At 38.4% G+C, this 27,357-nt stretch overlaps 1 protein-coding gene across 3 annotated transcripts in view; it reads left to right on the forward strand.

Moving 5' to 3' along the window:
* The window catches only part of KCNN2 (potassium calcium-activated channel subfamily N member 2), a 78,641-nt gene that overhangs the window by 19,354 nt on the left and 31,930 nt on the right, over positions 1–27,357 (forward strand). For 2 of the 3 annotated variants that reach the window (XM_075726445.1, XM_075726446.1), the window contains exon 4: positions 4,085–4,503. In XM_075726445.1, the coding sequence (XP_075582560.1) occupies positions 4,085–4,503 (419 nt within the window). Of the gene's footprint in view, positions 1–4,084; positions 4,504–12,816; positions 12,829–27,357 lie in introns of all 3 variants that reach the window. The other variant, XM_075726444.1, reaches the window with a different exon arrangement.

The raw sequence follows: 27,357 nt of genomic DNA on the forward strand, positions 1-27,357 counted from the left end.
AAAACATCTCTGACCTTGTCTGGAGTTTGGCCTTCTCTGTGGAGTGCAGGACTCAATTCTATAGGAAGACCTTGCTCACTCTTTTAATATGTTCTCTTTTTATTGCTAGCATCGTTCTCCATTCAAAAACTTGCATTTAATAGGTTGCATAATTGCAAGTATATAAAATGTGCATGAAATCCTGTACTGATTTCTGTGTCATTTCAGTATGTCCCAATTTAATTGTTATTCACAGCCTGGTTTAGAGGCCCGTATTTGTTCCAGAGTGTTTGCTATCCATCCTAGTTCGAATTTAGAGACACAGAATTGTAGAAATTCTCCTCATAATGATTTTGAAATGTTAATATTTTTATGAAATAGAAATGTTCATACTGGTTCTTTGGTCCTTTGTGCCTTCTGGTGTTTTCTACCTTCCCTGTTTTCACCTTCTAAATCTCACTATATGACAGCTGAAGATATTATCACTTTAAAATATTATTTTCATTAGAAGAAATAGGCACAACTGAAGTTGAGGGAATTTGATAGGGATCTTCTGTGTCTGCAAACATAACCCATTTCACTGAGGACTACTGAGAAACTTCTGTCTTTGTAGCATGTTAGGATTTCTTCTGCTGTCAGGTGAATATGTTATCAGGTATATATTCCATAATGATATCTTAAAGTTTTTTAAAAACTCAGTGATTAAATAACGTTTTCTTCTATGAGAATTGTAAGATCAAATTTTAATGCCTAAGTTTAACTCAACATTCTTCTATTCTTGTCTTTTAAATTGAACCAGTACTTAAGGTATCATTTTTCTTGAATTGCTTTTCTGCATATAGAATTCTTTTTGAAATCTCTGAAGATGGTAGGTAAAAGGGGAGGACAGAAGACCATTGCTTTTTTCAGCAGATTTTCCAACTTTAAAACAAATTTTAAAATACTGCCAGTTTGACATGTATTTGATACGTATCTGAGAATTGAAATATTTAACTCTGTTGTTAATTTATTCTTTTATTCAGAGACCTACACAGCACTTGAAAGATTTGATATTATCTAGCTCTTTTTCAGTCAAGGTGCTTACTATTCATCTGTATTCTGGGTGTTCTAAATACCTGGACCTCTTCATAACTTATGTACCACTTCTGTGATCTGACTGACAGCATTTGCAGGCTAAACACAAGAATCAAATGCACTTGAGCCTTACTGTAGTTTGAAAGTTTGGCCCTTCATACCAAACAGTACATTTGCTAAGTGCAAACCAGCACTTTTTTGGTAATACATGTATGCATACATACATGTATACATACATACATAAATTGGCCTTCCAGTATCTATTTGCATATCTAGTATGTGAAGTTTGCAGAATGACCACAGGTAAAAGAAAGCGTATGTGCTCATGATGCATACACTGAATTCACTGAGTGTGTTTCTTTGTCTTTAATAGTATTACAGTGGAGGTAAGAACTATATGTAAGTGTGGTGGTTTGACCTTGGCCAGCTGTCAGACGCCCACCCAGCTACTCTCTCACTCTCCCTCCTCAACAGGACAAGGAGAGAAAATGAGATGAAAAAATTCGTGAGTTGAGATAAAGATGGGGAGATCCCTTACCTATTACCAGCAGTGGCAAAACAGGCTCAACTTGGGGAAAATTAATTTAATCTATTGCCAGTTAAACGTAGAGTAGAATGGTGAGAAACAAAGACAAAAACTAAAACACCTTGCCCTGCTCCCCTCTTCCCAGACTCAATATCTGTCAGTCATTCCCAACTGGAGGTTGGGCTAGGTGATCTCTAAAGGTCCCTTCCAACCCAAAGCATTCTATGATTCTAACTCCTCTCTCTTCTCCTCCATGAGTGGTGCAGGGGTTATGGGGAATGGTACTCTGTCCACAACACTTCCTCTCTGCTGCTCCTTCCTCCTCACGCTTTCCCACTGCTCCAGTGTGGGTCCTCTCCATGGTCTACAGCCCTTCAGGCTAAACCTGCTCCAGCATGGATCCTCCATGGGCATTAGTTCTTGAAAGGAGAATCTGCTCCAGCGTGGGCTCTCTGCAGGTGGCAGTTCCTTCAGGAAATATCCACCTTGCTCTGGCACAGGGTCCTCCATGGGCTGCAGTGTAGGCATCTGCTCCAGCGTGGTCCTCTCTACGGGCTTCAGCAAAACACCTCCTTCACCATGGTCCTCTCCATGGGCTGCAGTGTAGGCATCTGCTCCAGCGTGGTCCTCTCTACGGGCTTCAGCAAAACACCTCCTTCACCATGGTCCTCTCCATGGGCTGCAGTGTAGGCATCTGCTCCAGCGTGGTCCTCTCTACGGGCTTCAGCAAAACACCTCCTTCACCATGGTCCTCTCCATGGGCTGCAGGGAAATCTCTGTCCCAGTGCCTGGAGCACCTCCTCCCCCTTCTTCTTCTGAGATCTTAGCATTTCCAGGGTTGTTTCTCACACTTTTTCCCCTCACTCCTCACTGTTTGTGCAGCGTTTGCCCTTTCTTAAATACACTTTCACAGGAGCACCACTAGCTTCACTGATGAGCTCAGCTATGTCCTGCAGTGGGGCCCACTGCAGAGCAGCCCCTGACCTTTTCTCACAGACATCACCGCTGCAGCCCCAGCAGTACGAAAACCTTGTTACCAACACCCAATACAGCAAAATGGAGAGAAAGAACATAAAGGGATGAAAAACAGGTTCACAAATACAGAAATTTGTTTTGTTTTGTTTCTTAGTATGGTTAACTACTTTGTTTCTTCTAGTATCAGTTCAACTGCAATAAAGTTAATTTGAGGTTATCACTTTCCTAAACAAATGACTGGAGCAATTTTTGGAAAGACAAACTGAATGCATTGGGAGGAGGATGTAGAGTGTGTTTTTGAACTCTAAAAACATATGCAGAGAGATTAGGCTAGTATTTCTAAACTGAAAGATGGAAAGGGGTAAAGAACACTGCAGGTGAGTTTTGGCTGTGTAGACGGTGTATAGTGTGCTGAAAATACTCTTCTTACAATAAAGATGGCATTCTTTGTATACTTTTCCTTCTCACCTGTTGAATTACTTATACATTTTTGAATAATCTAATTTTAAAATCCTGCAAAAGTATTTCCTCTTTCCTCTTTCCTTACTGAACAGCCTTGTGTAGATTTGGACTATAGTTGAAGTGATGAGCAGGTCTTCTCCTGTCACTGAGATTGTTATCTTCTTTGTCATTGTGGGTGATGTTCCTTTTTGAAAAGTTGCCCATTTGCAACTTCTTACACACTGCTACTCTGTACTAGCGAAAAATGCTTTTTGATTAAGTAAGATTTAAGTTTAATTAAGTAAGATTTATTTAGTAAATCATCAGGAACATTTACTGAACAGTGTGAAATGTTTCAGTACCTTTGTTCTTGGGTGGCAAACTGAAGTCCTTGATTGTGCAAGAACCAACGTGTTCATTTAATTTTCAGCTACTAGTAGACATCACCCAGCTGCCTGGGCTACTCTGATATTTGCCAGTTTTTGCTTTTCCGATTTTCACCATGAGATACCTTTCTGAGCCTTTGTGCAGTTTCTCATGTAGTTTTGCATCCTACGTTAGTCTGAATTGGTGCCTGAAGCTTGAAGACAGCTTAGATAGTTCTACAAAAGCTGTAATATCACCCTGTCTGAAGCATGGATATGCTCTAGTGTGGGCTTAACACTGCATCTTAGAAAGTATTTTCAATTTGTAATTCAGATATCCATTCTGAAAACACTTTCTTAAATTTGTCACAATTTCATGAACTTAGAGTAAGCAATTGATTTTGAAGGGACAAGGCTTAATTGGTCCAGAGTTTTGTTTTATCGGAAATGACAATTAAAGAAAATATGAGGAATTCTTAGTAAATAATACGTGAAAAATTAGTTTCATGTAGTTTTAAAAATAGTGCATTAAAAAATTCTTTTTGTCTTAACCAGAGTTATGTTTCACTTCATAGCGGTGCAGTAATGTCATTTTCTGAAACGGCATATTTAGTTTCTTGTTAGTGGTCAATGGCAGCTCTGAAAACTCTGGTATTTTAGAATGGATTTATAACAAGGTTTGTTAATGATGTACTAAAGTTAACCTTATATTTTATTATTTCAGTTGTTCATGGTGGACAATGGAGCAGATGACTGGAGAATAGCCATGACTTATGAGCGTATTTTCTTTATCTGCTTGGAAATACTGGTGTGTGCTATACATCCCATACCTGGGAACTATACATTCACATGGACAGCCCGGCTCGCCTTTTCTTACGCTCCATCCACAACAACAGCTGATGTGGATATTATTTTATCTATACCAATGTTCTTAAGACTATATCTTATTGCCAGAGTTATGCTTTTGCATAGCAAACTTTTCACTGATGCCTCATCTAGAAGCATTGGAGCATTAAATAAGATAAACTTCAATACCCGTTTTGTTATGAAGACTCTAATGACAATATGTCCAGGAACTGTACTGTTGGTTTTTAGTATCTCGTTATGGATAATTGCTGCATGGACTGTCCGAGCTTGTGAAAGGTAAGGTTGTTCTGTTTGTTTCATTCTTTCTTGTGTCTTTCTGGTTTTCTCTCTTGTTTTGCCTCTTCACTTTTGGATTCAGGGGACCTAAATATTTAACGGAAGGGAGGTTCCAGGTCCTTGATATTTTGAATGTTGGTTGGGTTGTATTCTGTGTCACAGATTGTCAGGAATGCTTTGCCTTTTAATCTGAAGGACTTCTGCAGAGAGGTTTGTGCCATGCTGTTTACTGTAGCATTGTGATTTGATTTCAGTGTTTTGATGTAACTTCAGGTATGATTGCTAAAACATAGTGGACAGATACCATAAAATGTCATTAAGAGAAGTTGTTGATATTCTGCATTGATATCAGCTTTCATTTATTTCATTTGTAAGTTAAATTTATTGAGGATAAAGTAGGTAAAATGGCCTTATAAAATTCCAGTGGAAAATGTTTGGGGTTTTTTTAATTTGAGTTTTGTTATCCTGTTAAAAAAAAAAAAGTGCAAAATATTGTTGGGGAGTTGGCAAGCTCAAAAAAGGGGAACAGGCAGAACAGTTACAGTAATAACTCTTTTTTCTTCCCCTAAAGATCAGAAAAACTTCATTTGAGAGGCAGACTTTCATTCATTCCAGCTAGTTTTCCAACCTCCCCCTCCCACAGACTTCACTGTAGGTGCAGAATAAATGGCTATCGGTGCTGACAGCTTGAAATTGAATTTCTCAAATGTAGCTTTAACAAAAAAGAAATGAGCTTCTGATTGGATAGGATTGCTTAGGAATATACGATAAGTTAACTCTAAGGAGACAATTAGGATGATTCTCTTTGAAAGATTTAATGTCTGGCACAGATCTTCAATCCTGTCATGAATTTCTCCTTACTTAAGCTGGAAGATCTTCAACATATTTAAGGCATTTTTGCTGCTGGTTTTTGACCATTTTGTTTTTCCTTTTTCTTTCCATGTCTGCCCATTTTAGAAGCAGTTTAGGAGAGTTACTTGTGAAAGCTAGCCGATTTAAATCAGCAGTTAAATTGCACACCAACTGTTATGTTACTTTCAGAAGTTATTCCTTGCATTACTTCTCAATTTGTTATAAAGAAAAATAGCTGATCTTATAAACTGAGTATAAAGATCATGTTGACATTGTAGTTTTTATTGTTAAAATTGGCAGCATTGTGGAATGTAGTTTGTTACAGTAGATGCTTTGTGTCAATGTTGTTTCCTCGTGTTATGGCAAGACTAATCATTTAAGAATGTTCTGAAAATGCCACGTTAACAGTGACTCTTGTGGCTTAACCTGGCGGGCAGCTAAACACCACACAGCCCTTTGCTCACTCTCCCCCTCCCTGTGGGGTGGCGGAGAGAATCGGAAAAAAAAGTAAAATTCATGGGTTGAGATAAAGGCTGTTTAATAGGACAGAAAAGGAAGGGGGAGGGGGGCGGGGGGGGAAATATACAAAGCAAGTGATGCACAGTGCAATTGCTCACCACCTGCTGACTGATGCCCAGCCAGTCCCCAAGGAGCAGCAATCGCTGCCCCCCAGCCAACTCCCCCCAGTTTATATACTAAGCATGTCGTCATATGGTATGGAATAGCCCCCTGGCCAATTTGGATCAGCTGTCCTGGCTGTGCTCCCTCCCAGCTTCTTGTGCACCTGGCAGAGTATGGGAAGCTGAAAAGTCCTGACTAGTGGAAACACTACTTAGCAACAACTAAAACATCCGTGTGTTATCAACATTCTTCTTCAACTAAATCCAAACCACAGCACTCTGTCAGCTACTAGGAAGAAAATTAACTCTATCGCAGCTGAAACCAGGATAGTGACATACTCTAGTTTTAAAATATTCCCCATAGTGGGAGCAGATGGAGTACTCTAGATATTGACTGAATCTAGAATAGTTGTGTTTTAGTAAGCATGTTCTGGTTTCAGATGTAACTGACTTCTGCAGTCTCTCCTCTTTGTGTCACATTCTTCACCTCTGTTCCCACCAGTTTTCTTTCAACAGAATTACTGCTCAGGAATTCCTGGGTGTCTACTCAAGCATTTCCCAAATCACTTGTGAAGTGGTTCACAACTTCATATAATAACTTCAGCATCCATTGCTGTCACTGTTTTACATATCATAGAACTGGTTATTAATATATATGTATTATTATTATTATTAAAAAGTAGCATTAAATAGTCACTGTGTTATTAACTTTTTAATAGATGCACATTCAAAATAAGCTTATAAAACTTGTGCCTCTCACAGTGAAAATTACTGAAAAATAACTGAGGCACTTCTGCATTCCTGTGATCCTGGGAAGATGCTTATTTGCTTGGTCAGGTACATTGAACTCAGGGCTGCGAACAAGGCTGAATTTTCTTCAACTCTCTGCTAAACCAGTAATGGATTTTCCACATTTTAATTTGCAGTTGCTGTCCTTGAAGTGATGGTAATGGTTTGGACAGCAAGCTGGATAGCCACTGACTCCTCTAAAACTGAAACAAAACACAATTAACAGCAAGTTAAATACAGAAGTATGAGAGTAATATGTCTCTAGCATAATTACCTTCTGTCAATGGAGCCCAGTCCAAGATTATGTTCCTTCACATTTAACAAAATTGTCCATTTTATGTTTCAAAAACACTAAAAGGGATATATTCTGGCTTTGGGAATTAGATACTTGTGTCATTCATGCAGGTTGCACAGCCAATTTTGCATGTTTTGCATCAGATCTTTTCTTGAGGGAATACGCAAGTATTTTGCCAAATGAATGATACTGGCCCTGGATTCCAGTTACTAATTAGTCCACCAAAAACCTGTAGATCCATAGCCCACAGAGAAGTACATTTTTAAACAAAGCTCTCAGAAGAAAACCCCAAAACCCAACACATCAGAATGCTCTTAACACTCTGCCATCTGAAGCTAAACATCCCTTTTTGTATAGCTGGAGACAGATATAATGGCCATTTGTCATGGGAAAGGACAAACATGGCCACTGAATCCATTTTGTGCTGCACAAGAGGTCATAGTCCTCAGAAGATATCTGCTGAGATCTTAGTGGCTTTGATTTGCTCAGAAGTTAGAAGTTTCATTTATAGAAATAAAATACATTTCATTCATCTGCTCTTAAGTTGATTTTTTTTTTCCTCAGTTTTAACTAGAGGGAATCGTTATTTGTTGGAATAGACTATTTTATGTACACAGAATGATCCTGAAAATAAATGTTTTCATTAGAAGGAATGTTTGCTATTCCGCTTTACAGTATATGTGAAACCCTGATGAATTTTGATACATTTAGCAGAAATTAGGAATTAAGAAACAGTCTGTTGGCTTTTTTCTGATGAGGGTGGATGTAAATGAATGAAATTTGATGGTGTTAAACAGGTCTCAGCATCACTTTAGCACCAAGCTCTTTAATTTATGGCATATAGTAGTTTTACATAAAGCTTTGCCCTAGCAGTTTTAGTATTTCTTCAGTGTATCAGTTAGCTGCGTCAGTTAGCCATCCAGTTGGAACAAGATGATGGTGATAAGATTGAATAGATTAAAATATGAAAATTTTGAAATGGAGATGAAACATTCTCATGTTATTCCTTGTCCTCAGTGAGGGTAGAACTCGAAGTAGGCAGTGTCCTTACTGTGAGTTGTGTGTGCTGAGCAAAAGCTGTTTCTGCTGAATGACAGCCTGATTTTGAGACTGTTGTTCTATTCGAAGTCAGATTTTTCTCATTAGAGGCTGTCCTGGGAATAGGAACAGAGATTTGGAAGCACCACATTTCATAGCAAGGAGAGTAACATGAAAAAGCATCATTATCCATCTCTCTAAGGAAAACCCTGTAGAGACAGGTTATGGGTTGAGGCAAGCAAGTTGACCATCTGAATAAAGGCTTCACTGCTTTAATGGTCATCTGACTGATCACTTGATAAACACTGAACTAAGGCCCAGCATGTGCCTTTCTCAGTGCCTTAATGGCTGTATTGTTAGCTCCCAGAATGCTAATTATAGCAAGTGACACTTTGGGTTGGTGAGCAAGGTATTTTCCAGGATTGCAGTTTAAGGTCATCCATGAGTGCAGAATGTAGTACAGATAATGATGGTGGGCCGTCAGCTGAGTATAAAGGGGTTGCTAGGGCTGCAGAGTAATCCGGCTGAGGGAGTTCAGGAGGAAGAGGTGGGGAAAGCACGGAGGTGTTGCTGGATACACAATGCCAGAAACTCTTGTTTTTTTATTGCTCAGGTTTTTATGTCTGTTTTGAGGGGAAGATTACATTACATAGGTTTTAATATCTGCCTTTTCATTGCCAGCATCAGGATATTGCTGCCTGTCATACGTGGGCTTCATAATGAAAATCTAAATTTTTTATTAGGTCTAACTCAATAGATGTTTGTGTTTATAACATCTCTGAGGCACATGATCTAGAACACCTATGAATACATTACTTTCGTATATGGATTATGAGCCCTGTAAGCAGATTACTTTTTGCAGTCTGATCTTGTTAATGAAATAGCTCTGTGCATGGTTATCAGTTGTTTATAGCAGTTAAAATAGAACTATTTGGTTTCTCAAAAAAAAAAAAAAAGGATAATATGCACAGCATTATGTCATTGAAAAGTCTGATAAATTTGCTTCACTCTTCTGGAGAGGACCTGTCTCTTCTGTGAGAAGTGGTCCGCTTTTCTAGGATATGTAGAAGGTAGTTGCTCTTGCTGATCTTTTATTTTTTCTGTGCAAAGGAAGAAAGAACCTTGTCTTCTGAATGCACATATGGCTATAACGTGCCCATGTGTCAGGGCAACATGAGCCGCATGTGGCCACGTTACACTGTTGTACGTCCAGAACGGCTCATATCACATGCCTGGAGTTACTGTGGATTTACAGCAGCAGAACTGAGAACAGAAGTGGATTTTCTGCTTACCCAGAGAGCACGTTTTTGGCACCATTTTTGGTTCTGTTTGTACCTCTCTCTAACTTCTGACAATGAAGTCAGTTCAGATTGAGTGGTTTGTTTAGTCAGCATGTCTTCCTCCCATCAGCTTCTGCTCTGTATTCTTTCCTTGATTTAACAAAAAAGCAAACAAACAACACCCCCCCAAAAAACCCCTTTCTGTGTGTGAAGGTGAAATCCTTTTCTGCTCTCAGGTCATTTGTGTTTTCTAGAAATAAATAAGTATCTGTCTTAATTCTTGGAAATGCGATGCCACCACAAAGCTTTTAGTAAGCAGCTTGTGCATGACAACTGCTAGGCAAATGTTAAGGATTCATTTGATACAAGCAGGTGGATGTACCAAGACTTTCAGTTGTAATTCATGAAGGAAAAAATGTTTCTTAGCTATGTAATTTCCTTGCAGTATGTGTTTGGTTTCTTTGGTTGGCTTAAGTACCTTATCTGAAGTTGTACACTGCACATATAACCCAAAGGCCACACTCCACTGGAAGTTGCCTTTAGCAGTCTCTGCAGTGCCAGTGTGAAGATTCTTGCTAGTAGTTTAAAAAAAAAAAAAAAAAAGAAAAAAAACAACCTTGGGTATTTAGTTTTAAACCCATTTTTAGCCCCAAAAGCTCAGAAGCAATGATGTAGCATTTTTATTTTTTCTAGCTAATACGTGTAATTACTGTCAACAGATCAAATAATGTTTGTGTATTGACAGTGCTGGCTGTTTATCACAATTCTTTACCTTCTCTTGTCTCACTAAAACTAAAATGTGTTACTTGCAGTCAGGTTTCTCCAGTGGTGGCAAAAGTTAAGTGTTGAATGTTCAACACAACAGTGATCAAAGATGACCCGTCATCAGCTTGACATGAATCTGTGCAATGAATGAGTCTCTGCCTTCTAGTCTTAATTCCTGGTTTTGCAGACTGATTGTAGATTAACTGTAACTGTAAATGTTAGGTTACTCATTATATTTACATCTCAGAGCAACTCGTAACTAAAACCAGATGCAACTGCTCACATTTTCATTGCAAATGTTACCAGTAGACATCAGATATATTGTTTTATCAAACAATGAAGGCAACAGGGGAGTTTATTAGTGAATGTCTGATACACATAATGCAGATCCAAAAAAGAACAACAGATCCAAATAAAAAATTGGTTTGCCAGATGTATCCAGAAGGATTAATAGCTAAATTATGTGTTCTTCAGCTGCTTGAAGACAAAACAGTTTATGTATGTTTAATGGAGGAAACAGAGGCACCTGTCCTAATGCATGTAGAGTTTGAGGGCTATTCCTTTAAATTCACATTTTCCTTCCCTTTAGAACAATGCTGTTTGTGTATTCTCAGCAAAAGAAGTTTGGGAATACAAATAAGAACATATTCTTCAGTTTGTTTGGATTTAGCGAATTAGCCTTATAGCTATGGAAAGTAACAATAACTGGTGCAGTAACTCTGTGGATATGGTCATCCCTTTACAAAAATTTATCAAGCCAAGATAGATTGGTGTTTCTCTAGTCCAAAAATAGCAGACCCAACTTGGGGGAAGGGAGTGCAAAAGAAAAAAATTAAGAAACAAGCACAAAAAAGTCCCTTGCTTACTTAAAAAAGATCTTATATCTGTTTTCCAGGGTCATCTAACTAGAGCAGGAAAACTCTTTGGTAGGTTAAATTCCCTTTTATTTACAAAGGATTTATATGTACAACAGTTGTATGAGAACAGAATGGAGTGGAAAAGCTGATTATGTGTAGTTTCAAGGTCTCATAAGAATGGTGAGCAAAATGAAAACTATTTCTCTAAATGCAAAAGTCTAAAGAGAAGGAGAATACCTATAAAGGAGTGCTTACCTGCTTTCAAGGACAAAATGCCTTTTTTTTTTCCCCCATTAATCTTGAATCTGTAAAACATAATTCAGGGAACAATCTTTATTCTGTTCAGCAAGAATGGTTGTACCCACTCCAAATTCTTTCAAATAAGAGAGCAATTTATGGACTTTTTTTAATCATTATTTCATTACTGGATCGAGAGATACACTCCCTGGTCCTTGCATTTTTAAATGCGGTAGTTCATTTTTTTCCTCCCCATTTTAACCAACACCTTAAACTATTCAGAATCTTTTGCTTCAGAAGTAGTCAAAACTATTTTTCATAATACTTCAAAAGCAGTCCTTAGAAAATATGATCCTACTGAAGCAGAAATCAATGTGTTATAACTTCAAAATATAATTTGTTTCTCTAGTAGCTTAATATATTTTCTCTAGTAGCTTAATATATTTGAAAAATGCACCCTGAAATGGGGATTTAGGCTTTACTACTGATGTTCTTTTGCTTCTTGATCTGGGTATGAGGCCACAGTAAGGAGTTTGTATCATGGTTGTCACTTAAGTGCTAATAAATGGGCAATGTGCTGACTGACCTCTGACCTTAGACATTAAAGAATTCCGTTTACTGGGAATTTACAATTCAGTCCTAAAAATTCAAGTCTATAAGGTCAATTACAGGCGATAGTGTGTGGGGAGTTGCACAGTTTAAATAAATTAATGGCTATATGAAGATAGAGGGAAACATCAGAAGGTGCTTTTTAAATATTTTATATATTCTTTATTTTACTTTTCTGTGTTCCTCCTCCTTTTAATTTGTTGTCTCAATACTTTCAGATTTTTTTTGCTTGGGTAGTTTTTTGCCTTGAAAAGTTCCAAGTCAGCTATAGTTTTTGCTACAGCTGTTCTTGAAATGGTAAGTGATTTGCAGCAAATTGGTAATAAGTATTGCAGAGGCATCACACTAGTGGCCAGCTTATGCTTAGAACTTCTGCTTAGGGATACAGCTGTGCTATATCCCTGTGTAGTTAACATATATATGGGGAGTACAGCTCACTAGACAAATCTTTACTACCAGTAGGTCCTATAGCTGTATATATTTACAGGTTACTTTAGTTTTTACCATGTAATTTGGTACTGTTTTGTCAATGCAGATCTGAAAAATCCTTATATTAAAATTGCTTATTCAAAGGGTCCCCAACAGTGTTTTCTTCAGTACAGCTCAGTTATGTACACAAGCCCATAATCCCTATGGAAACATTTGATATTTAAACGCCCAACAAAGTTTAACAGCAACTACAGAGAGCCCTAATTTTGTGTCATGCTGCAGACCAGTGCCCTGTGAGTGGAATGGTCCCATCACCAGCCCTTTTGGAACATTACTGAGGTATTTTATCAGTGTCAAGTTTAGAAATGGCAGCTTTCTTCTCTTAGTGGAAGAGGGCACAGCTCTCCTGCACAGCTTGATCTGTATTGCTCACTGTAAGAAATTAGTGCTGCAGGAAATAGGCAGTACGAAACTGGAGTGATGTGTACAGCATGGATTAGGGAGATCTGCCTTGACATGACACCCCTGGGTCAGTCTGTGAGATGGGCGCACTTGTCGCGTGCAGCTCTCCCTGAAGAGTCAGACTGAAGGCTGCATCTGTTCACTTGCCTTCTGTTCTGAGGAACTCGCCCTTAGTATTTTTTTTTAAATGGTTTTACATTAAAAAAAAAAATCGTTAGTCAAAGGAAAAGTGATGAAGTAGTAGAGGAAGGACATTTTGCCTTCTATATTCATTGCAAGTGACAAGGCTCTTGCACATTTTGGCCCAAAACACAGGGTTTCTCATATCCTGATACAAGTATTTCTGAAACACGTCAACCATATTTCTGGACTGAAATCCAGACACCTTTTTCACTTTTGTTTATACTGATTTACTTCAAATATTTTTATAAAAATACCCTATATTCTAACATTTGTAGTATTTTTTAGACATTTGTATTTGGGTAACTGAATCAAAAGGAATGCATTATGATTTGTTTTTTAACAGAAGCTTGTTCTCCTTTTTCCTCCATCATTATCAGTGGATGTGTATGTGTTCCTGGGATCTCAGTGTTCTCAGGTGCTCAGTGCTTGCTAACAATGAATTTGGAGTTAGGGCCATGATATGTGACTTTCTTTCTTAATCTTTTAACTGTGGAAGTGTTCGTGTGTGTTATCACCTACACACATGCTTCCAAAAACAGTGATGTTATACCAGTTCAGAGCTTGTAGGCTGGTGAATCAAGAACATTCTTGAATTAGAAAACAGAACACGAGTCTACTTGCAGTTATTTTTCTCTAAAATAGAGTGATACCCAGTATTTCTTTTTAAACCTTATTCTGTGTTAAATGAAATCCATTGGCAAAATTCCTATGGGTTTCCACAAGAGTGGTTCCCTGAATTGAAGTATGTTAATGGAAAACTGAAGCTATCAGTGGAATGTGAATTGTATCTTGGATTACTTAAGTTGCAAGCTTCTGGGTCAGGGGCTGGCTTTGTTCTGTGTTTGCACACTGTTTAGCACAGTGGTATCCGAGAATAACACTTACATATAAGATATTGCAGTAGTAATAAAAGTAATAATTTCCAGTGAGGAAAAAGGGGAGCTAAACACTTCTGGAAACTGGTGGTAAAGATTAATGCCTTCATGTGTTGACATAGCAATTTAAGACAAACGGTTCAGTTTTGATTGATGCCAAGCATGCTGACAGCTTGGGCTGAGAACACTGCCCAGGCAGGAGTAAGGCCCTGCTAACTGGCTCGTTTTCCCTGCAGAGACTCGCTGCCCGAAGTGGGGAAGGCTTAGGTGAGAGGCTCTGTATTCTCACTTGCAGAGGGGAAGCTATGTTCATGTCAGTCTGGCAGTGGGACCTTAAAATCCATGATCTAGTATGATCAGTCAGCTGTACTCCTATTAGGTGTGCGCAAGCACTGTGCACAGCACTATGCTGCAAACATACATCAGGTTGAGTTGGAATGGCCTGGCATTAAACTGGGGTCTCTGTGCTGTACTTTCATTTACGGTGTCTGCGATGCAGTGCTTAATTATCTTCTGATGCCAAGCTCGACAGCAAAAGAGACCAGTCCCTGATCACTGGTGAGATGCAATGGAAACAAAAAATGTTCCAAATGTCTGAGTAGCAGCTACTTGAATAGGATAAGAGCAGAAACAGTAATAGATAGTGTCACTGCCATGGGGCTACAGCCTGCTTTGGAACCTGATGCAAAATCTCTGGAAGCCAGTGGACTTGCATTGACTTCAAGGACTTTGATGATGGAGCTAAAATGATTGCATCCTGACTGTGTAATCACACAAATCATGCCAAGTTGTTGGGATGAGCCTTGGGTAAAACTGAAGTATCAGTTGTAAGGAATAGTGTACAGGTCTGAAAATAGGTTTTGCCAGGCTAGGAAATAGGGATGCATGGCAGAAAAAAATCTGCAACAACTGTTACTGGCATCAGTGTGCGTGAAAAACAATCTTATCATCACCTCGGAATATCTATCTCAGTGTGCGTTTGTGTGAGAGGGAAACAGGGAGAAGGATATCTGGCAATAACTACAAATAAAACAGCTGTTTTGGAGGGTTTTTGTTGTTTTTGAAAGATTTATTTATTCCATTCAGTCACTAAGTACTTACAAATAACTTTGACTTGCAAAAGACTACTTACAAGGTGAAAATAGCAGTAAAAAACAGTGTATGCTGTCTTTGAAACAATAAAACATATTGTAATACATAGACAAGAAATGACAGAATGATTAAAGATGTAACTGTAGGACAGAAGATTTTTATTAATGTTGATGTAGGCTTCTGTGATAATCATGATCACCTAGAACTGTAAACAAATGATTCACTTAATATAAACTGAATCAGATTCATATTGTGGGTATGCCAGGACTGCAAGATTGTGTCCCAGTCTTAGGAATACAATGATTTATTGTTCACCAGTGCTTATTTTGTTACGATGACATAATAAAGCAGGCCATGATCATGTTAAAGAGTATTCTTAATAATCATAAACTTGAGTAGATACAGATGCAGTTACATAACATTTGCTTTGTCTCATTGGACAGGCTGCGTTAAAAATATTTTGAGTTTTAAGCAACTGTGAAGTACGAAGCAGAAAGGTTTTAAAAACCTAGGAACTGAGAGTTGTGTGGGCTGAACAAATGAACATGTTCTTTCAAAGATCAGGATTTTGTCTAAGAAGATTAGGATACTAAAAACTAGCTTTCGAGAGCCATCTCTGCAATTCAGGGGTTTTCACTTACTACAGCTATGCTTTAATTTCCTTGCCTATAATGCTGTGACCCCTCTTGGGGCAGATTATTTGGGCGTCTTCAGCGGGTACAAAGAGACTCTGCAAGCAGGGTATGCACAGCTTGAAAGTGCAAAGCAATTATTACTTACTAATGGACCCAAAAGCTAGCTGGAATTTAGTGGACTACTAGGCTAAATGTCAGGCCACTCACCACCCCAGTAAGACACCAGAAGAGCCTTTGCTAGCCACGCAGGCATGAGCTGGGCGGTGAAGGTCTGGCCTCCACAGCTCCCAGGGACAGTCATCTGTGCTGCTGCATTGCCGCCTCCTGCCGTGCTGCTGACATTGATGGATGGATGATCCTCCTTGGCCTCAGCCAGACCAACCAGTCTGACCGGCCTTCTGTTTTTTTCCTTTAGGACCTTATACCTTTCCACATTGGGGTTTTACCTCTTGAATCCTTGAGCTACTAACCATCCCTCTCAAGCAGAGGAGGTATAGTTCCTTCTAGTTAGAGTAAAATCTAGTGATTATGACCTAAGGCACTGGTAGCTTATGGACATGCATTTTGGAACACATTCATCATTTGTAGAAAAGTAAACATTTGCATCTTGCTGCTTGAGCAGAGCCGCTGAAATTCCATTTTATTTCATCCTTGTATCTTTAGTTGGGTGTTTCTTTCTTAGGATCAACAGCAGACCAACAAAGATAATAAAGGATGCAGTTTCAAAGTAATATGCTTCTGGTCATTGCACAGTAGAGCAAACAGTTAAGTAGGGATGCGTTTAAAAATCTTTAAAAATTTGGGGCTCAGCTGTCAAAACATTTGGGGCTCAGCTGTCAAAACCTATGCAGGTTCAAGCTGTGACCTGGTGATCTCATGCTTTCAAATGAGAAGTCAGCATGAGCCATGAAAATCAATGTTCAGGAATGAGTACTGATTGAATAACTGGTGCTAAACTATCTAGGACTTAACAGTTGTGTGATACGGAAGTGTCATTTTTTATAAGACTTAAACCAGTGCCTAATTGTTATCTTTAAAGTCTATGATCTTTTTCATGAACACGAGAGAATAATATAAAAAAACCTAGCTGAAGTACCTTGTCTTTGTTTGCAAAAAGGACTACAAGCCAGTAATGCTTTTCTGCCCTTAGTTTGCTGCATATTAGCTGTCTCGTGCTGTCTGGATGTTTTTGAAATGAAAGGAAACAACAACGAGTCAAAAGACATTGTTGGCCTAGCTGACTGTGTAAGTGTTAAACAGAAGAATTTGATGTAAAAGGAAGAAAAAAATATTTTAGTCCCATTGCAGCTTGATGCTGATTGAGGGGAGAGGAGGATTTTGGCTGAGTGCATTTTCCTTTTTTGGCTTGTTTTCTACTGCTGCCACGTCTCTAGTAGGTATAGGATGGGTATAGGACATGAGATGTAAAGGGAGAAGCTGCTCCCTTGCTCCAGCTCCGCAGAAGAGTATGGAAGAGCATGGAAGGTATTTTGGTTAATAATCAGTCATGTCAGAAGGGTCAATGGCTTTGTTTTGAATTCAGTGTTTGGCTGTGGTACATCTGAGGGGGAAACTTAATATGGGTTTATAAAACCTTGCACACCAGCTGCTGGGTTTGCGGTGGGGTGGTGGTAGGAGAATGTGGAGTTTACTCTGGTGCAGGTCCTGTTTGGCAAATGCACCATCAGTTCGCTGCTTCAGGCTTGCTTGTGGTAGTTACAGAGGGATGACGTTAATCTTTGTCCCATCTCCTTCGGCCATAGTATTCTTTGTTGTTACTGAGAAACCTAAATTTATCAGTTGTGTAGACACTTAGTTTAATTGGCTTGACCTGAGAATTGTCCAGGATGTTTTCCTTTGCGACCTTTGTGTCAGTCCAGGGGCTGGACTGCATATTTCTGGGCATGCAAAGCATATGTGGGAAATGACCTTGCAAATCATTTACATTAAGTAATAGTCTTGAATAAAAAAGAAGATTTCTCTCTTCACTGAGTTTCAGAAAGAAGATACTTGACATTCTAATTCCTTGAGCTAAAGGTGATCTCTCACGTTATTTTATACTTTAAAGAATGCAATAGATGTACCTGCAAAGCTTCCCACAGTCTGAAATTGTAGAGACGCAACATTGCCTGAAATTGAACAGTGAGATTTCAGATCAAGTATTTGTGCCCAAATGTCTTTTCCTTTTGACTTTGTTTTTAATCATTCATCTTTTCAGAAAATCATCATACACCTTCAGACTAATGAGATTCTAAAATTGTAACCTCGACTGTTTAAACTTTGGTGTTAAATTGCGGTCTTTCACAGTAGATTCTTTCCAAGGTATTCAGAAGCACATTGTATGTTACATTTAGTTAAATTAACACCAAAGACGCTTGTCAGCTCTCAGTAATACTTGCAGCATTAATTTTCTTCCTTTTCCAAGCCTACCAGCATTTAACAAAAATTATGCATGATAATTCTTGATAATAATACTTTTAGAGTGGTATTTGTTCAAACAGTTGAATCTCCTTGCAAGCAGATCACATGGGTTGCTTTCCTTGTTCTTTGTGTGCTGGGAGGCAGAAGACCTGCTGACGCAATCAGTGTACCACAGCAGGACACTGGTGTCCTTCAGTGATTGTATTTTTGATGGCAAGGAGTACGATTTCTCTTGATTTTTGGAAAATGAGATCTAGCACAGATAATTGGCCAAGAAGCAGATGCTATGGCCTGATGTTCTAGTCTCTGCTGGAGACGCAACAATCTGCACCAGGAACTACACATTCTATTGGTTCATTTTCACTTTCTTTCAAAGGAAAATAAAAATTTAGACTAAAATAATGTTAGCATGGTTTTAATTGGATCAACCATAATGCTTTGCTGTTACTCAGGTAACCAGCAGTAGTGTTGTTGCTAATATAAACATTGAAGTGAAAGTTTTAGTATACCAAGAAATGTATGCTAAATGTATACAAATAATATGTAAATTCACAGAAGTATTAAAAAGTGGAAATTTTTAGTGGAAAATGCCATTATTTAATGATATAGAAGATGTTCTATTTGTTAAAGCATGAAATAGAGAATCCATCCTACAGTCCTGTTGTGACCTTGAACAAAGTCACTTGAGCTCTTTGTGTCTATTGCATGCAGAGAATTATACTTAGTGTTTGGTGTGGTGTCCTTATACTGAATAACAAAATGGTTTGAACTTACCCAGCAAAAAGTCCTATTAAAGTATGATCACAGTGCTAATGCTTTTGTAGTTTTTAAAATTATTGTACAGGTAGAGATGCAATCTAGCTATACCCATTTAGAGGAGCAAGGGGAGGGGTGTGAAAATGCAGGAAATGCTCTTAATTCTGTATGCTTACATTTGTCTTTCTCACGGTTTGGAGAAAGATATTCAGAAAATGTAGGCTACTCCTGCAGAAGGCTGTGTGGCTGTGCTGCAGCTCGGCACCTACTTCTCTTCAGTCACAACTCCCAAACCTAAAGGAGGAATTGACTGAAGCTGGGTGGCATGGAAAAGTAAGACTGTAAATCTTATGTACATTCCAGGTACTTTTAATCCGTATAGTTGGAAGTCTTTGTCCTCTTCCCCTTTGGGGGACTCATAACTAAATTTCTTGAACTCAAAAGTTGCCATCTAGAGAAGCCCAATATTTTTTTCTTTTAAAGATGAAAGATAATTTTACCTTTAGTCACATCTTTTCTTGAGTTCTATAAAGCTAACACTCAAATGTAGTTGAACTCTTACAGGAAAATTTTTCAGTCTGTGTTAAATATGCTTTGTTTATAAATTTTTATAATTAATATTTTGTAGCTGCAGAAATACAACTTAGGTATAAAGTGGTCCCAACTCTACTAGAATGAGACACACATCTTCAGTTCATTTATTCTTTAATGTCATGGGCTTTTGCTAATGCAATAAGGTCTCTTTGACCTGTAAGCCAGTGGTCATTACTCATTTGAAATGAGGAGCAAAACCTCCCAAAAATAGTCTTTTTTGTTATGCCTTGCGATGCTTTCAAATTATAATCTCAAGATACTTTTTATGAAGCAGGACAGCTGAAACAGTTAAGATACCAGAAAGTTGTAGCTCTGCAGTCACATTTGGAAATCTGCAAATGCCTGTGATTTTTTTTTTTTTCAATTGGATTCCGTTTCTGTTGTATATGTAAAGTCTTGCAGAAGGCCAGTTCTGCCAAGCAAGAGAAAAGAGGAGGATTAATAACTCCGTAAGGGCAGCATTCTTCTTGCTAGAACTAGACTTGCTTGTGCATATACACTTCCCTGTGTTTGTTCCATCAGTGAACTCATCTCGTTTCTAGGGCCAAGAGAGCACTGTAAATTAGATTTCAAGTTTGTTTAACATTTCATCTTCCTGCTTGTACTCTTTGTTGCAATTTAATACTAATTATGTTGACAGCCTTTATGAACCATTCCAGTCTGAAAAAGGAATAATTAGCAACAGTTGAAATTAAATCTAGTTTTCACATCAAGCCAGTATAGTTACAGACAGCATACCCAAATTCACATTCCCATCCTGTACAGCCTTAGTTAAGCATGACCCCTGATTATGTGCTTGTCTGTCTGAATCATGACCGAAAGACTTAAGTATGAAAGTCACAGATACCTCACACATCTACTGTATGATTTACATAGAAATTACCAATAGAGCAGCCAACAGGCATTAGATAATTTGGAATCATAGAATCGTTTAAGTTGGAAAAGACCTTTAAGATCATCCAGTCCAACCATTAACCTAACACTACCAAGTCCACCACTAAACCAATTCAGGGTAGAGTAGTAATTTCATGTTTCCTGGCTTGGTGGCTGGATTATTTTTTAATGAAAGTAAAAACTAGGAATCATTAAGGTTGGAAAGGATCTCTAAGATCATCAGTCCAACCATCAACCCAACATCACCATGCCCACTAAACCATGTCCCAGAGTGCCATGTCTACATGTTCTTTGAACACCTCCAGGGATGGTGACTCCACCACCTCTCTGGGCAGCCTCTTCCAATGCTTGACCACTCTTTCTGTGAAGAAATTTTTCCTGATATCCAATCTAAACCTCCCCTGACACAGCTTGAGCCTATTTCCTCTCATCCTGTCGCTAACTACTTGGGAGAAGAGACCAACACCCACCTCACTACAGCCTCCTTTCAGGTAGTTGTAGAGAGCGATAAGGTCTCCCCTCAGCCTCCTCTTCTTCAGGCTAAACAACTCCAGTTCCCTCAGCCACTCCTCATAAGGCCTGTGCTCCAGACCCTTCACCAGCCTTGTTGCCCTTCTCTGGACATGCCCCAGCACCTCAATGTCCTTCTTGTCATGAGGGGCCCACAACTGGACACAGTATTCCAGGTGCAGGCTCACCAGTGTGTGTCTCTTTTATTAAAGGATTTTTCCAACACGTTCAACATGTAGACTGCAAGACCCATGCTATAAGTGTAGATAGTGCAAAAAGTAAGTTCAGTTGCCACTCCATCCAGACTTCTCCCCCCCAAAACAACAGATTGACAATATGTAACTGCTCTTTCTTGCTGAAAATGTCATCTGCTGTATTACATTTCTGATAGCCTGACTGAAACTGTGGGATTCTCTCCACTTGCATTTGCCTTGAGAGACTTGTAGCAGAAGTCTGTCCCATAGTTGATCCATGTACGCACTCACTCCACCGTAAGACATATGGCACCAGAGAGACACAAAAATGTGTCTTCTGTGTAGATAACCTTTCTTGATCCCCAGTAAATGAAGGTCCCTAGATTAATCACAAAATTCTCCCTGAAGTACTTTCCTAGCCTTATGAATGAGTTGATGAATAGAACAGAACTGAAAAAGGGAGAAAACTTTGTTGTTGTTGTTAAGCGTTGACAGCCTCATGCTGAAATTTTATATGTTAAGAGTGTAAGTGGAAAATATTTATGTTACAAGTGTTTTCCTTCTTTCATTTTCTATCTAGCACTATATAGTTATGTTTTTATACTTCTTTATGTTTTATAACATTAAATGTACTAACTGTCCCCAGTACATCAGTAACGAACTGTTAGTGAAATCTGGCACAACTTTCAGATGACTCTCAAAAGTACACAGACTTTGGGTTTGGAATTGTCTTTATAAATATTCAATAGAATCTGTCTAGTTTCAAGCAGTGTGACTTGCAGCAGCTAAACTCAATACAGCCTTTACTTTTCATAAAGGAAATTAAAATATATTCAAGGAATAAGTACACTTTAGCTTGATTTAAGTTAAGCATATGGCTCCAGCAGTGTCCATGATACAGGGTGTGAGCCTAGTCCCAAATGTGAGGCAGTCAATGAAATTTTTTCACTGACTGCAGTTACTTGTAAGGTGCTGTGCTATGTAAGACAGTTCTATTCTCCAGTTTATCCAGAACATATATTTTGATGAATCTGTAGGTTATTGTAGTTTTTATTTCTAAGGAAAATTAAATTGGCTTGGGCTTTTTCTTTTTTCTTTTTTTTTTTTCGGTCGTCTGTTTAAAATGTTCAATTCATTAGAGAACATGTGTGTGTTGGTAGAATTGTTGATTTTCTCATGAAGTTTGGACCAAAAAAAGCAGGCTTTGAGGCTGTAAGCTTGTACTTAATTCCTTTTTAAGGAGGGTAATACATCAGCTTCTGCTGTAGAAAACCAAGGTACTAAAAAATAATTTCCATAATAATAAATTAAATTAGTTCCATGAGAGAAAAATAGCTTCAGAGTGTTTGGTTCGTCAGAAAGTCTTCTCTGAAAATTCAGCATCATCTTTGCTGTATAATTTCCCCTCCTCCTCTTTTCTCCCCCCCTTTCCCACATACAGGGGAAAAGAAAGGCTAACTTTTACCTAGTTACGCCATATGTCAGAAAAAAGGATGGGCTTAATTTTAAGTGCATAATGATTAATTCTATTTTAATTTCTAAAACTTCTATTTCTGAAGTTTTTCTTCAGCAAATTACTTCAGATTCTTTAGACATCAATTGCTTCTGATGATCTCAACTTAAAAAAAGAAGAAAATACAAACCTTTCCTCCATCTGGGGGGGATTGTGTGTGTAAAATAGTAGCAGGGTATCTCCAGAGAAAATGCAAAATGCAAGGTAGTGGAAAATTTTAGAAGGGAATTAGTTGCTAGTGAATATAATGAATGATTCACAGTACAGCTCATTAAGAAACTCTTTGATTTTTAATGGTTCATATTTCTGTCACAACACAGCTTTAACCAATGCTGTTATAGACTTCAAAAATTAAAGCAAACCTTAAAAATAGAATCATAGAATCATAGAATGCTTTGGGCTGGAAGGGACCTTGAGAGGTCATCCAGCCCAACCCCCCTGCAGTGAGCAGGGACAGCTTTAACTCAGTCAGGTTGCTCAGAGCCCCGTCCAACCTGACCTGGAATGTTTCTAGGGATGGGGACTCCACTACCTCACTGGGCAACCGGTTCCACTGCTTCACCACCCTCACTGTAAAAAACTTCTTTCTTATGTCTAGTCTAAGTCTATTCTTCTTTAGTTTAAATCCTTTATTCCTTGCCCTGTCACAACAGGCCTTGCTAAAAAGATTGCCCCCATCCTTCCTATAGGCCCCCTTTAAGTACTGAAAGGCCGCAAGAAGGTCTCCCCACAGCCTTCTCTGATATACAGAACTTTCTACTTTCTGTAGAAAGACCAGCTCATGGATATTTTGGGTTTGATTTTTATTAGCCAATGTGTATCATGGTTTAATCCTAGTCAGTAACTAAGCACCACACAGCCACTCGCTCACCCTCCCACTGCCCCAGTGGGATGGGGGAGAGATCGGGAAAAAGTAAAATTCATGGCGTTGAGATAAAGGCAGTTTACTAGGACAGCAGAGGAAGAGAAAGTAATAATAATGATGATAAAAGAATATACAAAGCAAGTGATGCGCAGTGCAATTGCTCACCACCTGCTGACCAATGCCCAGCCAGTCCCCAAGGAGCAGCAATCGCTGCCCCCCAGCCAACTCCCCCCAGTTTCTATACTGAGCATGTCGTCATATGGTATGGAATAGCCCCCTGGCCAATTTGGATCAGCTGTCCTGGCTATGCTCCCTCCCAGTTTCTTGTGCACCTGGCAGAGCATGGGAAGCTGAAAAGTCCTTGACTAGTATAAACACTACTCAGCAACAACTAAAACATCCGTGTGTTATCAACATTCTTCTTAAACTAAATCCAAACCACAGCACTCTGTCAGCTACTAGGAAGAAAATTAACTCTCTCCCAACTGAAACCAGGACAATGTGTTTGCAGTCTCAGTACTTTCTGGACTATTTGCTGAATTTTGCTTCAAAAGCAGAGCTATTGTTTACTCAGAAGAGTGGTTTGTCAGGGATTGGGACAGACATGTTCCCTTCTCCAGCTCCTGTCCTAAACCTTTAAAGCAATCATTCCACTAGATTAAAGAGTCACGCTCTTTCCATTTTGAATGCAATTTAAAGTTGAAGTAACTTCAAAAAGATATCTTGAGATACTATCACAATCTGTATCCTAACAGGCAGGGCAGTGAGATGAAGATGTTGGTGTCAATCAGCTTTGTGATTGAGAAGAACTTAAAGCAAGTTTGCTTCTCATGGTGAATGCTCTCGTCATTAAGGTGCTAAAGTAAAAAAAATGGTATCGACAGCTCTTTTTCTTGTGCACTGTGGGAAGCCTGATTGGTTACTTTTTCCCTAAGAATTTTTTCATCCATGTTGCTTCACATATGGATACTGAGGCATTTAAAGGGCTATTTTGCTGCTTCAGGACATGCCACTATTTTTGACAAAGTGAAGAATTTTGGTGTTATGCAACTTTTGGATGTCTAATTTAAGAGATTTATTTTTAAACATACGTGTTGTTATAGAGGACTGAGTTCAGTGGTTTTTAGTCAGAGCTTTGAGCATCCAGGTCAATCGAACTGTGAAGTGTGGAGTTGAAAGCTCAGAAGGTGAAGACCACCAAAATAATGGTAAGCTGTAACAAAGATGGTTAACTTTATGCAGGGAGTCTGCCAGAGAGCTATGAAAAATTAAAACATGGTTTTTCATTTCCAAAAAATGAGGCAGAAAATTGTACGACAATAAAGTATTTTGTGCTATGGTTGTCCATCCCTGGAGCAGAGCTGTACTTTTAATTGAAAAAAGTACTAGTGTATTTTTGTGAAGACTAAAAAGTAGCATATGATCATGGAATTATGGAGTGCATTGTAATACATGTGCCAAAGTTCATGAATAAGGATTGTTCCAGATCTTACTGTTTCAGTGCCAATGGCTACTCTTGATCCAGCAGCTAACAACCATTAAAGCCTGAGTTTGCCTCTTAGCACTTGAGTGATGTGAAGCATACTTAGTTTTTCTGGACAGTCTGGATATGTGTATAGGAGTTGGGAAAGGCTAGAGAGTTGAGTTTTTAAAATCCGAAGGCAACCCTGTGAAACAGGAAAACTGTTTTTGTTGGAGACAAAATAACATCAAATGTAAATAAATTTCAGTAGAGCCGGGAAAAGCTGAATCCCTGAGCCTGCTCTATAGCATGAGGAAGCTAGATCTATTTGAAAGAAGATTGTCTGAATATAATAAAATGTGTAAGTCCAAATACTTAACACTGGGCAAAATTTTGCACAGAGGATAAGTAATCTAAGTTTTCTGAAATGGGAAGAATCAGCCATGTGCTACTGTTAGTCCCCGCTTTCATCTCTAAGGGACAGAAAGATATTCCTACTGGCTTTACTTTCTTTTCTATTTCTCTTGTGCATATTTTATTAAAATAAGCCATGTTTAGACACAGTGAACCTGATTGTTTTTCAAAGCAGTCAGGATATATGTTTAAAAAACCCTGCTGCAGGTAGAGCTCATTCAGGTCTAGGAGTTAAGGGTTGGTTTAAGATTTTGGGTGCAGCTTTCCAAGATCTTAAGTTTTATTCATTATTCTACTGAGTCACAACAAGCATGCTGGAAGTAAATACATGTTATAGCTAAGTTTAAATCCCCAAACAAGCATTTCATTTCATTATTATGCTTCTGAATGTCAAAGAGGAAAAGCATAAATTTTTACATTTTTTTAGTTTAATTAGCTTAGCAATTTTATTAGGATGTTTGTTGATATACATAATGATACTCATAACAGAAAAGCTTTATTGGCATCAAAAACATCAGATGAAGACAAAGGCAAAATAAGAATTCTGAAATGGATAAGCATGGAAACACCAAATGGAAACATTTTAAAGGATGATCAGTGGAAACTCTGGAAAAAAAAAATAGAATAGAAATCCTGGTCCTATTGAAGTCAATGGGAGCTTTGCTGCTGACCCGAGTGGAGATAAGATTTTACTTCAGTTATGTCACTGCAAGAACAAAATAGCTTGAAATTGCTCGAAAGAACACAGTGGGAGTCAGAATATTACTATATTGGGGGATAAGCCCCAAAGGGGGAGTTTGGGGGGTGGTGGGTGTTTCTTAACTGAGGAAAGAAAAAATTCTCCTTGAGCAAACTCTCTAAAAACTTTCATAAGACACATTAGCATTTTCATATAGTCTAAGACCTTCTGAAGCAGTAGTTACCATTTTATTCACAGCAGTACTTTTTTGTACGCTGATACTAGGCACTCGTGTCTTTGCTCCTGGTCCTTTTAGTGGATTGCTGTCTGTCGCAAATCTAAAGGTTTCTCAATTTCTCAGTACTTGTAGAACTGATTCAACAGATCCTCCTTAACACTCTTACGCTTTTATTGAATGCAGGTTCAAATTACCTGCAAAAAAAAGCAAGTGATACTTTCAAGGAGCTTCAGCAACTTTGATATCTTCAGATTATGCTTGTAGCTGCATGGCTTCTCTTGGAAAGATGGAAAATCTTTCCATCTACCACAGCTGCAAACAGGTATACTGATTTAGCAGAACATCAGCTCTTTACAGCGCCAGGAAAACAAGAGTTTCACCAGTGGAGGTCAAATAAAAGTTTAGTATCCTTTGAAAAAATGGCAATTGGTCCTTATTTATTTATTGGCATGTTACCCATTGCCCAGGCATTGAGAGGTAGGTATCTGACAGCAGCTAGGGGTTTAAATAATTTTGTCTTCACACTTATGCTTAAACTGCAATTTATATTCAAGAATAACAATAAAATTTCTTAAAATATGCCATCTCACCCTTCTATATTTTTGTTGATTTCTTTCTCTCCTCTGTCCTCTTGTTTTCTTTTAGGTAATTTTTTCCTTCCATCTTAGGTAACATAGTAACATATGCTACTTATGTAATGATATTTAACATTTCTCTGTTGGATTTATTAGTTTTCCATAAATAGTGCACATTATTTTCTCTTAATAGAAAAATCACAAACGTTTTGACCCTGGTAGAAGCAATCCAGACAGCTTACTCACACCCATTACTTCTGGTTGGGTTCAGAACTGCTACTGATGTGGGTCTATCTGTATGAAATCCAGACATTTGCTATGGTGTTTTGCACTTTCATGAAGCGATTTTTGTGACAAGAACATTTTTGCTGCTGTTCATAAATATTTGGGGGATGTCAACAGACATGTTAGAAAAAAAACAGAGTGATTGTGCACTTTTCAAGCTGCCTTTCTGATCCTAAACCCATCAAGGCAGGCAAAATTTCTTCCACTGACTTGAGTCAGCCCCGCTGTTCCTTCCAAGAGCCATTGTGGGTTTCTTTTCTTTTTCTTTCTTTTAAACAGGAGGAAGTGAGAAGAAATAAAAAGACCTGTCTATTATCATCACTGTATTAACAGATAAAAAGCTGCCAGTACCTACCATCTAACTAAGACTAAAAAGGCACTTAGTAACAGAATGGCCTGATACTGTGGGAGAGCTCTAATAGCTGGTTAGATCAAT

The sequence above is a fragment of the Pelecanus crispus genome, chromosome Z (assembly GCF_030463565.1).
Source record: "Pelecanus crispus isolate bPelCri1 chromosome Z, bPelCri1.pri, whole genome shotgun sequence".
Lineage (NCBI taxonomy): Eukaryota > Metazoa > Chordata > Aves > Pelecaniformes > Pelecanidae > Pelecanus > Pelecanus crispus.